The sequence below is a fragment of the Dama dama genome, chromosome 21, assembly GCF_033118175.1.
Source record: "Dama dama isolate Ldn47 chromosome 21, ASM3311817v1, whole genome shotgun sequence".
Lineage (NCBI taxonomy): Eukaryota > Metazoa > Chordata > Mammalia > Artiodactyla > Cervidae > Dama > Dama dama.
The window spans coordinates 31349068-31366503 of record NC_083701.1 but is presented as its reverse complement, the minus strand read 5'-3'; the positions used below and the strand labels follow the sequence as shown (position 1 = coordinate 31366503).

At 36.3% G+C, this 17436-nt stretch overlaps 1 protein-coding gene across 1 annotated transcript in view; it reads left to right on the top strand.

Moving 5' to 3' along the window:
* The window catches only part of ARFGEF1 (ADP ribosylation factor guanine nucleotide exchange factor 1), a 124706-nt gene that overhangs the window by 46189 nt on the left and 61081 nt on the right, over positions 1 to 17436 (top strand). The window contains exons 3-7 of the mRNA XM_061123424.1: positions 12 to 168; positions 1337 to 1483; positions 2857 to 3036; positions 5721 to 5997; positions 9118 to 9228. Coding sequence (XP_060979407.1) covers positions 12 to 168; positions 1337 to 1483; positions 2857 to 3036; positions 5721 to 5997; positions 9118 to 9228 — 872 coding nt within the window. The remainder of the gene's footprint in view (positions 1 to 11; positions 169 to 1336; positions 1484 to 2856; positions 3037 to 5720; positions 5998 to 9117; positions 9229 to 17436) is intronic.

Genomic DNA, 17436 nt, shown 5'->3' with positions numbered 1-17436 from the left:
TTTTCCTTTAGTCCTCCTCATGGAGAAGCAAAAGCTGGATCAAGCACCCTTCCACCAGTGAAATCAAAGACAAATTTTATCGAAGCAGACAAGTACTTCCTCCCCTTTGAATTGGCATGCCAGTCCAAATGTCCCCGCATAGTCAGTACATCTCTAGATTGTTTACAGGTATGTATAAAATGGCACTATCTAAAAACCCTCTAATTTGTATGTATTCCTATATATTACAGTTGATGAATAGCTCAGGCATTTTCTGTGAAAGCCTTGATTATTCTTTTTATGGTAAGAAACTAAATGGATTCTTACACTCAAGAGAAACAGTAGTTGCAAAAAGATGTTTCTAGTTTAAGGGTAATACAAATCATTAGTTAGCTTAGTGAGAGGCAGTCTTTTCTAAGGTTATTAATAATGAAAGTTAACCTGCTGATGATTTTACATATCTCATTATTTGCAGTGATTTTACTAGATGCTTGCTGTTTTATGTAAAGCAGTAGGTTAATATTAACATTTCAATATTTATACTTACTACAGAACTTTAGCACTGACCTTTATTTATGTCAGAAAATTCTTTTCTGTCTTCTATTTTACTTACACAGACAAACATGCGTGCATGTGTGTATGCACATTCTCTTAGATATTTGTGAGACAAACCTCCAGAGAAAGAGTCCTTCTCTTTTCGGGTATTTTCACTGTTTGGGGATTATATCTTTTAAACTGACAGTTGAGTGGAAAAGATCATATCCATATGATTTGTTGTTAAGATAGGTTAAGGATAAGTTCATTTGATTTGTCACCTTGTTTTCTCTGACAAATTAAAATTATAATATCTAAGGCCTTCCTTCCAGGGTTGTAATGGTAATGATACATGAACAGATCTGTGATACATTATGGCGAGTGTGTGGAAATTGGGTTTTCAGCATATTCACAGATCTAATTTGAAAAAAGATTTGGGTCGTTTGAGTGTGTTAAGATAGCTTTCACAAAAGCAGTATCAGTAATGTTTGGATAGAAAGCAGTGAGTTGTTACAACTCATCAGAGACAAGTTCTAAGGCCTGCCTTTGTCAAAGTATTGCCTGATGGTTTTGTTATCATTATTTTCCTGTTTTTGTGATTATTACAAGTGTAAATGATTTCACATGCTTATAGCTAATAAAGCTTTCTTCAGGAAAAGTTGGTATAGCCTTGACTTTTACTATATCTTAATGTTTTTGTGTAAAAACTTTAACATATAATCAATTTGTATATTATAATTTTAATGTGTATTTCATTAGTGTGTGTGTATATATATATATTTGTTAGCTTAATTAGGATCTTTATATTCTTTCTTGGTTTCAGAAACTTATTGCTTATGGGCACTTGACTGGCAATGCTCCAGATAGTACAACACCAGGCAAAAAATTAATTGATAGAATTATTGAAACAATTTGTGGCTGTTTCCAAGGTCCTCAAACAGATGAAGGAGTTCAGTTACAAATAATAAAGGTAATTAATTATAAGAACTGAATTTGTTATTCATTATCTGTACTTTTTAAAATCAAATGCCTTTTACCTTGAGAGCATTGGGAAAAGTCATTTTATGTGCTTTCCAGATAAGATAAAGTTCATTTGGGGGCTTTTTAGATTCTATTTCAGGGGATTATATTGTTAAATGCTGAGAGTTCACTAGGAGAAGACTGTCATTTTGAAGGTCCCAGTTTAGGCCCACAGAATCTTCCAGAGCTTTTCAGTTTCTGGTATGATTTTGTCTTTTGAGCTTTAGGGTCCCGTGTGAAGGTCCTGTGACCCTTCTAGTTTCTTCTTCTCCTGTCGTACCCCTTGTAGTCTGCCTTCTAGTCCCAGGCTTCACCATGTGAAACACTTGTGCACCAGTTTCCCTGCTTCCCTTGCACCTATCAGTCTGCTGAACCTGCTCAGGTAATCCTGGCCTAGGTTTGTGCTCTGATACACCTGGATCATTAAACTCCTTTAAAGAAAAATCACTCATTTGTGTTTTCAGTCTGCTGTGTAAATACTCAGTTTTTAATGTTACTGCTAATAATAGTGGTGGTATGTTGATTTGTCAGCAAAATTTTCTTGTACTATTAGTACTTTAGTTTACATGTATAATGTATTCCTCCATAGTTTACATGTATAATGTGTTCCTCTATAGTTTACATGTATAATGTGTCCCCTCTGAGCTTTTCAGTCTCATAGCAGCATTCTCTTCATAAGTCATAAAATATCTTGATTCTAAAAAAGCAATCCAGTTTGGCCTCTCACTTGCAGTTTCATGTCAGTTGTGGTTTGTTCACTATGTGCTCGATGTTGACCTGCATAGCGCTGAACAGCATATTAATGGAAGGACAAAAGATACCAGTCCTTGCTTTTGAGAAATTGAGTAACGTGTGACAGTTCACATAAGTTAAAGCTGTTCATTATATTGGAGAATTCACCTTAGGATTATTTTAAATGTTTTATTTTAAAACATTTGTAAGTATCTTCAACAATAATAGTAACACACTGAGTTCAGTCTATAAGTTAGATCTCAGAAAAATTTGAAAGTGAATAGGACACAATATGTATTCTGTAAAGTTGACATTTAGTTCAACAGATATATCATATGAAGCATATATCTGTGCTATACTATAACAGTATTAATGCTGTGCATTTTAGTAGACTAAAATAATATTTCTGTTAAGATGACACAGCTGATGATCTATTTAAGGTAGGTAGAAACTCTTGTATACTTTATCTTAAAGTGGTAATGGTGTCTGAAAGTTTTAATTCTGATACAAAAAATAGCCATGTATTTTTGTGTTGAAAATCTGGATGTGAAAAATTGCTTTATCTTAGTTTTCTTTTTTTTTTTTTTTAAGGCTTTACTAACTGCAGTAACATCTCAACACATAGAAATTCATGAAGGAACTGTACTGCAAGCTGTGAGAACATGTTACAATATATATCTAGCAAGCAAAAATCTCATCAATCAGACAACAGCCAAAGCTACTCTTACTCAGATGTTAAATGTTATCTTTGCACGCATGGAAAACCAAGCAGTAAGTATTAAAAAATGAGAGAGATGGTATAGAACACCACAGGCATCAACTATAGAAAAGATTTTGCAAAAATTATAATAAAATCTTTTGTGACTGTGCAGAAAATATCTTCGTTTATAGTTTCATGTACTGGAGATGTGTGGTATTGTTTTGTTTTGACTGGTTTACTGACTTGTTTAGTTTCGGATTAAAATTTTTTTTTTCATCACAAATAGAATTTGAAAGATACATATTGATTGGCAGAAGCCATTACACATTGTCTGTCTCATGATCTGAAGTATCACCCAGACCACCCTGGCAAGGTGTGGGAGGGGACTCTACTGGGAGGTGAGGGTCAGAAGTGGAGACAGTTGGTGGCCGTCCTAGGAATTCTGGCTTTCACACTGCTCTGGATACTCTTTCATACTTTACTTTTTGCAGTCAGCATTATTTCCTGGAAAGCATTCCATGTCTCCCCTTAGAAAACTTCCTCATTCTTTTTGACAGATGGTGTAGTACTCAAGGATGTACCATAGTCTATTCAGTCACTCTCCTGTGTTTTAGATTATTAGCATTGGATTATTGCTCATATTTTACAACCACAAAAAATGGTTTTGCTGCTTTTTGAAGAAGTGAATGAGACTATCACTTTTTAATAACAGAAATATAAGAAATACAAATTTTATTGGTTTGACTTGTTCAACAAATCATGCTATGTTCTCTTTATGTTCTTGGCACTGTTCCTGTTCTCAGTTATACAGTGCTGAACATAACCAGCACTAAATGACCATTACTCTCAAAGAGCTTAAAGTCCGTGGAGCATAGAGGGGAAAGTGAGTGTTAAATAATCACACAAATAAATATATAACTGAATTATGATAAAGACTATGAACATGTGTCAAGTTATGAAGCATATTTACTCCTGTGCTATGGATAATTAGAGAAAAGTAGGAAAGGGAAGAGAGTGAAAATTAAAAGGGGGACAGAGTGATTTTCCACTTATGCTAAAATATTCTAAGCTGGAAGTGTAATTCATTTATATATACTACTGATAACTTTTCCTTGCCTTTCCAAATAAAATTACTATAAAGTGTTCAGTTCTAAAGTTATTTTAAAGGAGAAAATGCTAGTTTCTTTCTCTAGAGTGGTCGTCTTCAATTGGAGGTACCCAAAGCCACTTTTGAGACACTTACTGGGGTGAGTCATGACCTGTCATGGACTGTGATGTTGCTAAACCCTGTTCAGTATACCAGCCAGCGTCCACCCCATCCCAACCCCACTCACATATAACAAAGGATTATCTGATCCAAATGTCAGTAGTACTGATGGTGAGAAATCCTGCTCTAGAAAGTGTGAGAGTATATAGAAAATGTTTAAAGGTTATTTTCAGGAGCCTTTCTAGAATTTATACAAGTCTGGGATAAGTAGAAAAAAGCTAGAATTCAACACTGTGCTTGTCTGTAGTTCCAAAGCGTGTGCGTGCCCTGCTAAACCATGGTACAGATTAGCTGAGGTTAGGCTGAGGGCGAGACTGCGGGTCATAGGTTCCTCGTTGTTCGTTTGGAAGTTGACTTTCTCATAAATGGGCTGAAGCTTTGGTTTGAGAAGTCTCTTCTGATTCTGTGTGCAACTTGTCATGCCCATCAGTTTCCTTATCTGTAAAACATGGGAGTTAGATGGTGTAGATTATAAGTCTCTTCCTACCTTTTGAGGATTAAAATATTTTAATTCAACTTTAATTTATAAATTCATATAGCTAATTCTGATATTTCCACATAACCTTGAATTTTTAATTTTTCAAAATTAATTTTTATTGGAATATAGTTGCTTCACATGTTGCGTTAATTTCTGCTGTTCAACAAAGTGAATTAAAAAGAAAAATATATATATATACACACATATATACCCCCTTTTTTAGTTTTATGGTACACATAACCTGGAATGTTACTAGGAGTATGAAATGTTCATATTTGACACTGTAAAGTATTTATCTTTGTGGAAATTAATTTTGTGAGAATGTTTCTTATTAGGTCATGAAGACCAAAAGAGATGTGTTTAAAAGCAATAAAGTACTAAAAAATGAAACGCTGTGATCTTGATTATTACTGTTTTTAGCATCCTGTAAGTGAGCCAGTTTTACACGTGGTATTATATACATAATAATGACAGGTCTCCTAAAATAAAACTGGAACATTTATAGATAGTTTTTTTCATTCTTTAAATGACTGATTAGGCAGAGGCATTTAAGTATTTACTACCATTTTATTTATTCATTGTAATTTTATTATTTTTAATACATTTGACAAGTTGACAGAAGAACATACTACAGAAAGGTTTTCACTGAAAAGTTCCCTCCACTCTTCCTAACTTCTTTCCCCTATAGGTAACCATTATTTCTAGCTTCTTATATATATGTCTAGACTTTGTTTTTGTATATATAAGTAAAAATGAATATGTGTGTATTTTATTTCCCCGTCTACTATTTCCCTTCCTTGGTGAAACTTTTATTTGATTTTAGGTAAGTCTGCTTTTCTGTTGGCAGCAATCTAGTTATTATCCTAAGGTTATTAAAAAAAAATGTTTTTTCTTTTAAGTAATACATTAACATCATTTAAACACCAAAAATATTGACAAGAGGATATAGTGAAAGACATTCATCTCTGTTCTTATTGCCAAATACAGGAAATTATTTTCTTTTTTTGCAGTTGCAGGAAGCCAAACAAATGGAAAAAGAAAGGCATCGACAGCACCACCATCTGTTGCAGTCTCCAGTAAGCCATCATGAGCCTGAATCACCTCAACTCAGATACTTGCCACCTCAAACTGTTGATCACATATCCCAAGAACATGAAGGGGACCTTGATCCCCAGACAAATGATGTGGATAAAAGCCTTCAGGATGATACAGAGCCCGAAAATGGATCTGATATTTCCAGTGCAGAAAATGAGCAGACTGAAGCTGATCAGGCAACTGCAGCTGAAAGTAATCTTTTTGAGAAAGGGTTTGCGGGGTGGGAGGGTGTGTATTAAAGGAAGAATGTAGGAAGGCAATTCTGGTAAAGAAGTGTGAAAAGAGTAATATGACCTAATGGATATCGGACACATTGTGGTAATTGTGGACTTTTTCCAGCCTAGTCGGTAAAGTTAATTTCACTTAAGCCCACAAGACATCTATTAGCGATATTATGCATTCATTAGTATCTCACAAGCAGGATGATTTACAGATGGGCTTTGGAGGAGATATGTTACTAAAGAGGGTCATAAATGTCTGTGAGCATGTTATGTAGGAGCTTTAGGTTTCTTAAAATCAGTTTATAGCAAACAGGAGACCTATTTATTTGTAAGGTTTTCTGGAATGTGACTGAAAATTTTAGGACATCATTTTAAATTCACAAAATACTATTGTCAAAAGAGTACTGAGGGGATGGGTAAAAAAAAAAATACTGAAATTAAATATGAAAAGAAATCTTTTGAGTAACCACCTGACATATAAAAATACTTATTTTTAAATCCTGACATGTAATAGTCAATGATATTTAGATATTCTCTGGCACTGTTTTTTCTGAGTATACTTATTTATAAGAAAAGTTACAAGGCTACAAAAATTAAACTATATTTATTTATATTACAAATTTGTTTCTCTAAAAATAATCACATGCAATCATTTTTCCCCACAAGCATTGTTCTCAGCTTTAGCTGTTTTATAAAATTGCCAGGCAGTGAGTTTCTTTCCTTCATCCCTCCTCAGCTTGGTGTCAAAAAATGATGAAAATTCTGTTACCTTCCCAATAGAGTTAGGATGGTTAGGGTTTTCTGAATTCTGAATTCGGTTTTCCGAATTCTGTTTTCATTTTCCTTTGAGGAAAATCTTCTATAGTATATTTTCAGCTCTTGACTTTTTTAAACCACATCTTTTCTGTAACAGTGGCATGAACATTGGCAGTGGCATGAATAGGTGGCTTTTTACTCTGTTATATAGTGCTTTATTCAGTGTTTATTTTAGAAGGGACACTTTTGATAAACCAAGCATTCTCAGTACTCATACTAATAGTGAATCCATACTACCTATAATATGATTTACGTTTTTCTAGTCTGCCCTTAATAAAGGTTCCCTTTCTTTCACTGTAAGCTTATACAGGGACTGATTCAAAGAACTAATCCATAAGAAAGCTGCAACTTTATTTATTCCTCCATTTCTTCATCCATGCATTTAGCAAACATTGATTTCAAATACTATGTCCCAGGCACTGTGCTAGGAATTGGGGGTTAAAAAGCTGATAAAGGTGTAGCCATTGCTCTTAGGGTGTCCCATCATCTGCCTGGAAGGTCAGGCATGTATAAATGAGTTATAATGTGATAAATACCCTGCAAGTGGCATGCATGAGATAATTCTGTTGAGGAAAGTTAGGAGGTGCTTTTGTAGAAAAAGTGATGTTTTAGCTGGACCTTGTTTGGGTAAAGGTAGGAGTTGACTGGCTAGAAAATTTAGGAAGTTTTCTAACAGAAAAAACAGCATAGGCTGAGACCCAAGGAATAGAAGCACCTGCTGTGTAGTAGACACCACAGTAGGTGATTTCAGGATACAAAGCTACAAATACAACATAATTCCTGCATCATATTGTGATTACTTTGGCTTTAAAGGTGTTTTTCTCCCAATAGCTGTATAAATGAAAATTTTGCCTGTGAGCCATTGGTTCAGAGTACATGCTCTGGAGTGGGGTCATCTGCTTTGAATCACATCTCTGACACTTCCTGGCTATGTGACTTCAGCCATAACAGTTAGCTTCTGTAATGGTTTCCCATGTGTAATAAGTATTTTTCACTGTTACTTTAACCTATTTCTGTCAAATGACTTAAAAGAAAATTGACTTTTGATTCACTAATCATTTTGTGCAAAATTTAGTGACCATATTTAGTTACATTGAAGCTATTAATTTGTAGATTCTTGGTAATTTTAGCCAAGTAGAGTGCAGAAACACACACCTTAAGAGTGATGGAAAGATTATCTCTCAAGACATTTATGTTTTTACTCCACAGAAGAATCTGAATGCTATTGTATTGAATTTTTTGTAAAGTTACTGCCTTCACATGCTTATTTATCAAATTTCTTCTGTGACATTCAGCATTTTGCAGAATGCAGCAAACAGTAGATTAGGAGCAGTGAACAGTAGGAAGAGTGGACTTCTGGAAGCCAGAGTTATAAGTAGTGGTTCTTTTCCGTAGGGTGAGTGGAGATCGGGGTGTGTAGACTATAGCACTGTCGGCTCACGTGCGGTCTGAGGCCATTTGGTGTAGGGCAGTGGCTCCCAGAACAGGGTCCCAGTTCCCAAAGCATCATAAAGCGCTGGTTGAGCCTTCTGGAGATACTTTCAGCATTTCAGAAAACTCAGTGGAAATCCTATTTTTATCTGCAATAGTCTGTACAGGCTCACCAGCTATATCAAGTTTTATTAGTTTCTTACGTGTTCAGAATTCCGGATTGGCAGTTATATCTGTTTTCAATTAGTGTTAAATTGAGGGATGAATTCTTTTTTACTTATTAAATTTAGTTTTATTAATACATTGGATATGTGGAGTCTGTTGGGGAAGAAGTAGTAAGGAAGGGCCCAGGTACCCCTGTCTCTGGTTCTTCAGTGACCTCATTACATTAGAGCACAGTAATGAGCTTGTTGTTATTGGTGGGTGTCATTAATCAAAACAAGGTTTAATTACATTTAATATATTTTGATTAGCGTGTGGGACATGTTAGAAATGTTTCCTTCAGAATACTTTAAAATTTTTTGATTTTTAAAGGATTAATGTAATTTAAAGGATTAGTCTGAAGGATTAATCTTCTAGAAAACTTGAAGTTGAATAATTATTTAATATTAATAGCTTGTCAAATGAATCATTTTTGAAGTTGACTTGAAATTATAAAACATTTAAAAATATGGTTTGGTTAAAATTTTTGAAGATTTAAAGAATAATTGCATCTGGTTTCGTATATCTATTTGATTTTTTTTCTTTTATTCTTAATTTCTTAGGTTTCTTTTTATTATAAATGTTTAGTAAAAATTTCCAAAAAGCTAAAATAATATTTTCTTAAATTTTTTCTCCTTTAAAGCATTGTCTAAAAATGATATATTATATGATGGAGAAAACCATGACTGTGAGGAAAAGCCACAAGACATTGTACAGAGGATTGTAGAAGAAATGGTGAACATCGTTGTTGGAGGTAGTGTATCTGACTTGAAATTAATTTAGTCTGTCTTATGTTATTTTATCTAACAGTGGAGACAGTTTTTATAATGTGTGGAATAAAAAAGGCTAAAATTTTATGTGGAAAAAAATTTTAAATATCTTTGCTTATAAAGGAGTAGTTCCTTTTTCTCCAGTTTCAGTGATAATTTTTTAAAAAGTAAAAATCCACTATTTCCACTGCATTAAAAAAAGTTGATACCATTTTATTATTATTATTTTTGTTTGTTTGTTTAGTGGGATACAGGCAGGGTATATTCTTCATCCTCCTAAATATGCTAAGCTTTACAAATTAGAAAATGTTAAAATTTATTTGGTTTTTAGTATTTTATATCTTTGAAAAAATTGTGATTTCTTGTATCTTTATTATTATGACTAAGTCATAATATAGGGTATAGGGTCAGGTCCTACCATGTGGATTGTATTATAAAAATTTTTAAAGTTTGTTAGGAATTTCACTCACTTTTTTGGTAAACAATATTGTAGATTTATAGATAGCATTAGATTCAAGACCAATCCGTTGAAGCTTATTTAATTCTTGTATCTTGCATAGGACTAAGTATAGTACCTTGCTACAAATGCTCTAGAAATACAGTTAAATGTACAGTATGGCTCTTGAATGACAATAGTAGTACTATTTCAACCATACCTGATTTCAATTTATAACATCATTTCTAAGAATATATTTCCTTCTTTAGTTTGAACACTTGAAGCATGTATTCATCTGATTGCATCTTAATTTTTCATACATCTTTTCATTCAACAAATACTTAAGCAGCACATACAATTTCATGGTTCTGTTCAGTTCAGTCACTCAGTTGAGTCTGACTCTTTGCGACCCCATGGACTGCAGCACGCCAGGCTTCCCTGTCCATCACCCACTCCCAGAGCTTACCCAAACTCATGTCCGTTGAGTCGGTGATGCCATCCAACCATCTCATCCTCTTTCGTCCACTTTTCCTACCTTCAGTCTTCCCCAACATCAGGGTCTTTTCAAATGAATCAGTTCTTCGCATCAGGTGGACAAAGTGTTGGAGTTTCAGCTTCAGCATCAGTCCTTCCAATGAATATTCAGGACTGATTATTTAGGATGGACTGGTTGCGCAGTCCATGGGAATCTCAAGAGTCTTCTCCAACACCACAGTTCAAAAGTATCAATTCTTTGGCACTCAGCTTGCTTTACAGTCCAACTTGCACATCCATACATGACTACTGGAAAAACCATAGCCTTGACTAGACAAGACCTTTGTTGGCAAAGTAATGTCTCTGCTTTTTCACATGCTGTCTATGTTGGTCATAACTTTTTTCCCAAGGAGCAAGTGTCTTTTAATTTCATGGCTGCAGTCATCATCTGCAGTGGTTTTGGAGCCCTGAAAAATAAAGTCTATCCCTGTTTCCGTTGTTTCCCCATCTATTTGCCATGAAGTGATGGGACCAGATGCCATGATCTTAGTTTTCTTAATGTTGAATTTTAAGCCAACTTTTTCACTCTCCTCTTTCCCTTTCATCAAGAGGCTCTTTAGTTCCTCTTTGCTTTCTACTGTAAGGGTGGTGTCATCTGCATATCTGAGGTTGTTGATATTTCCCCCGGAAATCTTGATTCCAGCTTGTGCTTCATCCAGCCCAGCATTTCTCATGATGTACTCTGCATATAAGTTAAATAAGCAGGGTGACAATATACAGCCTTGATGTACTCCTTTTCCTATTTGGAACCAGTCTGTTGTTCCACTGCAGTTCTAACTGTTGCTTCCTGACCTGCATATAGATTTCTCAAGAGGCAGGTCAGGTGGTGTGGTATTCCCATCTCTTTAAGAATTTTCCACAGTTTATTGTGATCCACACAGTCAAAGGCTTTGACATAGTCAACAGAAGCAGGTGTTTTTCTGGAACTCTCTTGCTTTTTCAATGATCCAACAGAGGCTGGCAATTTGATCTCTGGTTCCTCTGCTCTTTCTAAATTCAGCTTGAACATCTGGAAGTTCACGGTTCACGTACTGTTGAAGTCTGGCTTGGAGAATTTTGAGCATTACTTTACTAGTGTGTGAGATGAGTGCAACTGTGCAGTAGTTTGGGCAGTCTTTGGCATTGCCTTTCTTTGGGATTGGAATGAAAACTGACCTTTTCCAGTCCTGTGGCCACTGCTGAGTTTTCCAAATTTGCTGGCATATTTAGTGCAGCATTTTCACAGCAGCATCTTTCAGGATTTGAAATAGCTCAACTGGAATTCCATCACCTCCACTAGCTTTGTTCGTAGTGATGCTTCCTCAGGCCCATTTGACTTCACATTCCAGGATGTCTAGCTCTAGGTGAGTGATTATACCATTGTGATTATCTGGGCCATGAAGATCTTTTTTTTTTTTTTTTTTCCATTTATTTTTATTAGTTGGAGGCTAATTACTTTACACTATCGTAGTGGTTTTTGTCATACATTGACATGAATTAACCATGGATTTACATGTATTCCCCATCCTGATGCCCCCTCCCAACTCCCTCTCTACCTGATCCCTCTGGATCTTCCCAGTGCACCAGGCCCGAGCACTTGTCTCATGAATCCAAGCTGGGCTGGTGATCTGTTTCACCCTAGATAATATACATGTTTCGATGCTGTTCTCTCAAAACATCCCACCCTCGCCTTCTCCCACAGAGTCCAAAAGTCTGTTCTGTACATCTCTGTCTCTTTTTCTGTTTTGCATATAGGGTTATCATTACCATCTTTCTAAATTCCATATATATGTGTTAGTATACTGTAATGGTCTTTATCTTTCTGGCTTACTTCACTCTGTATAATGGGCTCCAGTTTCATCCATCTCATTAGAACTGATTCAAATGAATTCTTTTTAATGGCTGAGTAATATTCCATGGTGTATATGTACCACAGCTTCCTTATCCATTCGTCTGCTGATGGGCATCTAGGTTGCTTCCATGTCCTGGCTATTATAAACAGTGCTGTGATGAACATTGGGGTACACATGTCTCTTTCAATTCTGGTTTCCTTGGTGTGTATGCCCAGAAGTGGGATTGCTGGGTCATATGGCAGTTCTATTTCCAGTTTTTAAGAAAGCTCCACACTGTTCTCCATAGCGGCTGTACTAGTTTGCATTCCCACCAACAGTGTAAGAGGGTTCCCTTTTCTCCACACCCTCTCCAGCATTTATTGCTTGTAGACTTTTGGATAGCAGCCATCCTGACTGGCGTGTAATGGTACCTCATTGTGGTTTTGATTTGCATTTCTCTGATAATGAGTGATGTTGAGCATCTTTTCATGTGTTTGTTAGCCATCTGTATGTCTTCTTTGGAGAAATGTCTGTTTAGTTCTTTGGCCCATGTTTTGATTGGGTCATTTAATTTTCTGGAATTGAACTGCGGGAGTTGCTTGTATATTTTAAGATTAATCCTTTGTCTGTTTCTTCATTTGCTATTATTTTCTCCCAATATGAGGGCTGTGTTTTCACCTTGCTTATAGTTTCCTTTGTTGTGCAAAAGGTTTTAAGTTTCATTAGGTCCCATTTGTTTATTTTTGCTTTTATTTCCAATATTCTGGGAGGTGGGTCATAGAGGATCCTGCTGTGATTCATGTCGGAGAGTGTTTTGCCTATGTTCTCCTCTATCAAAGGAGGCAAGGATATACAGTGGAAAAAAGACAACCTCTTTAACAAGTGGTGCTGGGAAAACTGGTCAACCACTTGTAAAAGAAATAAACTAGAACACTTTCTAACACCATACACAAAAATAAACTCAAAATGGATTAAAGATCTAAATGTAAGACATGAAGATCTTTTTTGTACAGTTCATCTGTGTATTCTTGCCACCTCTTCTTAACATCTTCTGCTTCTGTTAAGTCCGTACCATTTTGTCCTTTATTGTCCCCTTCTTTGCCTGAAAAGTTCCCTTGGTATCTCTAATTTTTTGACGAGACCTCTAGTCTTTCCCATTCTATTGTTTTCCTCTATTTCCTTGCATTGATCATTGAGGAAGGCTTTCTTATCTCTTCTTGCTGTTCTTTGGAACTCTGCATTCAGATCGGTATATCTTTCCTTTTCTCCTTTGCCTTTCTTTTCTCTTCATAGCTCTCTGTAAGGCCTCCTCAGACAACCATTTTGACTTTCTTTTGCTTGGGGGTGGTCTTGATCACTGCCTCCTGTACAATGTCATGAGCCTCCGTCCATAGTTCTCAGGCACTCTGTCCATCAGATCTCATCCCTTGAATCTGTTTGTCACTTCCACTGTATAGTCGTAAGGGATTTGATTTAGATCATACCTGAATGGTCTGGTGGTTTTTCCCTAATTTCTTCAATTTAAGTCTGAATTTGGCAATAAGGAGTTCATGGTCTGAGCCACAGTCAGCTCCTGGTCATGTTTTTGCTGGCTGTATAGAGGTTCCCCATCTTTGGCTGCAAAGAATATAATCAATCTGATTTGGTATTGACCATCTGGTGATGTCCATGTGTAGAGTCTTCTCCTGTGTTTTTGGAAGAGGTTGTTTGCTATGACCAGTGTGTTTTCTTGGCAAAACTCTGTTAAGCCTTTGCTCTGCTTCATTCTGTATTTCAAGGCCAAATTTTGCCTGTTACTCCAGGTATTTCTTGACTGCCTACTTTTGCATTCCAGTCCATTCATAAGCCCTCTTGGAGGAGGTCGTCATTACCCCACCATAGAGCCACCAGAACTGACACAGGACTGGGGAAACAGACTCTGGGAGGGCACACACAGAACCTTGTGCACACCAGGACCCAGGAGAAAGGAGCAGTGACCCCACAAGAGACTGACTCAGACTTGCCCATGAGTGTCCAGGAGTCTCTGGTGGAAGTGTGGGTTGGTGGTGGCATGGCTCTGTAGGGAGATAGAAAAGTTTATCTGAAATAGACCATGCTCTAGAGGAAAGGAGTTCTCGAGTGTAGGAATGTAAGATAAGTGCCATTAGAAAGAAACAGCTAAAATTCTATTAAAATTCGGAAAAAAGGAATGGTCATATTTAGGTAAAATTATGCAGGAAGGCTTCATATAGGAGGTGACACTGGAACTTAGACTCTCTGGATTCATGCCGGCATAGGGAGTGGTGTCTGATGGTTGGACAGTGTCCATGCTGGTGTGGGGAGTGGCGGTGACAGTTGTACACTGTTGGCTAAAGTCTGGAGAGAGTGACCTGGGAATCAGCAGGCACTGGTTTGGGTAAAGTGGGGAGGATGTTGTGTCATGTGGTAGAAAATAAGTTTGAAATAGTTAGGAGCCAACGAGTGGTTGGTTATACACTCCAGGCTTAGGATTATGGACTTTGTCCTAGGGCAAAATAAATTACCGCTGAAGATTTTAGAACTAAGAAGTGAACTTATCAGAATAACATTCTAAGAAGCTAAGTGGAGAAATAGAAAGTTATAAAAGATCTGTGTAGTAATCTAAAATTAAATAGGACAGTAACAATGGAAATGGAGAGGAAGAACTGAATGAGAAGTGAGATAATAGATGTTGAATCAAGAAGAGCTTGCAGATGATTGACATCTAGGTGAAAGAGAAAATTAAGTGTCAGGAGTCCCCAGGATTACCTGAGGATATGGTGATTCACTAGCAGGACACAGGACGCTCATCATACAGTTACATTCGGCACTATGGTTTATTACGTGTTAAGGTACAAGGCAGAATCATCAAAGGGATAAGGTGTGCAGAGCAAAGTCTGAGGAAGTCAGGTGCCCATTTCCAGGAGTCCTCTCCCAGTGAAGCTGCCTGAGAAACTTAATTCCTCCAACACCGAACTGAGAAGTTTGTCTATCAGGGTAGGTCCTTAGAGACTTGAGTGCCCAGAGTTTTTACTGGGGCCTGGTCCTGTCAGCACCCTCGAGCTGCATATTCCTAGATTCCAGATTCCCAGAGAGAACACTGGTGTTGCAACATAAACCACATTATTTGCGCAAACATTTGGGGCACAGTGAGCCACTTCAGTAGTTCTGGGGATGGTAGAAACCCTTCTGAAGTACAAGTACTGAGGTTCTAGCCATGGGTCAACCTTACAAGCAGGGCTTTCTGAGCATAGGCAGTCTCACTCAGGCCTGCTATATTAGCTCTTCCTGCCCGGGCAGTCACCCAGTTTTGAGCCTAAATGGTTAAGTAGGTGGTAGAATTATTGATAGAATTGTTGAAGTAGAGGTTGGCATGGGAAAAAAGGGACTAATTTTTATTTTGACACTGAACTTGACCTTCAGGCATGCCATTCATGTGAAAATGTTCATGAAATATATAATGGAAATATAACACCTGCGTTGATATCTCTTAGAACTCTGGCCTAAGAGATATCAAGAGGGTGTCATAGGTGGGAGTCATTCTGTTAAAATTAGTACTTGAAGTAGATTACCAAACAGAAAGGTGTAGAGGCTAAAGAAGACAGCATGATCTTAGGGAGTATGAATTTTTCCCCAAAAAACTGTGAACTTATTAAAGATGAAAGAAAGAGCATTAGGTACCCATGCATTGTTTTAAAATCTCATCATGTATATTAGGAGTTGGAAGACTGATCTGAGAACCAAATTTGACCCATCACCTATTTTTGTAAATAAGGTGGCATTGGAATACAGTCATGCTCGTTTATATATTGCCTATAGTGGCTGCCTTTGCACTACAAAAGTAAATTTGAGTAGTGGCAACAAAGATCACATGGCCCGCAAAGCCTAAATGTTTATTTTCTGGCTGTTTACCAAAAAAACTTGCCAGTTTCTAATACATGTGAGATAGACTGTGAAGTGAAAATTTTTTCCATTGTTTTGCTTTTTTTATTTAGAAAGCTTTCAAACTTAAAGAATAGTTCAAAGAACAGTGAAAGCTGTATGTGCTTTTCTAGGGCACTAATTAATAATATTGTTACATTTTTACAATTGTCTTTAAATAGACCTCTGTGTATGTGTGTCTTTGCTGAACCATTTGAAAATTGCCTGTATACAGCATGACACTTTCACCCTAAATAACTCAGCATATATCTTCTAAGAATAGGGGCATTCTCATACATGACCACAGTTCCATTTTCACACCTAGCAAAAATAACACTCTTTTAAGAATATCTAATATAAAATTTAAAAATGTTCCCAGTTGTCCCCAAATGTGTTTCTTCTGTCCTTTTTTTCCCCTAGTCTAAGACACATTCTAGGGACACTTGCTGCATTTGATTTTCTCTTCAGTCTTATTAGTTTAGAACAAGTCCTCTTGGCTTTGTTCCCATCTTTCATAACATTCATTTTTAAGAGTATAATTTTGTCTTGTAGACTATTCCACATTTTGAATTGATCTGATAGTTTCCTTATTTTGATTTAGAGTAAATATATTTGGCAAAATACTACATCAGTAATACTGGTATATTACATAATATAAATTGGTACATAATGAAGTTAGCACCTGTTGGTATGTTTGATCACTTGGTAAAGATAGTGACCACCAGCTCTCTTCACTGTAAGTGAACGTTTTTCCCTTTATCATTAATAAGTAATCTGAGAGTGATACTTTGAGATCATATGAAGATCCATTCACTTAGTGGCTTTAAAATCAGTATAGTGATTTCATAATTCTAGTAAGTTAACATTTTTCTGTGGAGAAGGGCATCTCCCTTTAAAAAAAATACCATGAGCTCATAAATTCTTTTATTGTTCAGTGTGTTATAATTCTTTACCATCAGGAATCCCTTCAGGCTAATTCTCATGTCCTTTTGATGTGATTGTGTTACTCTCTGAGCAGATTACTTAATTTGAAATCCCAGATTTATCCTAAGTGTATCTATTGGTGTTTTCTATAGTTACATTGACCTATTTATTCTTATCCAGTGTTGAATTGCTCTGACAATCTTTTCTAATTTCCATCATTTTGTCTTACAATTCTGTATTCAGAGAGAATGTTACAAGGGGCTTTCCGATACTTATTCATTGACATCCATTCTGCTGCTTTTCATATTTTTTTATTTCAGTAATTTTGTTTTTGTCTCAAAGAATCCTGTTTTTCTTGAGCTTCTTTTCTCATAGCACTTTGTTCCTGTTTGATACAGTCTTCTTTTACATATATCTGGGAGTACTAATTAAAATTGTTCCAGCTATAAAATCTGTTTCACCGGGAAACCATTTGCTCAGAGTGCTGACCTTTGTCCTTACTTTTGAGCTACAGACTTTGCATTTCTGTCTATCTGGAGACTAGAAAGACTAGGAACCCTCCTACACTG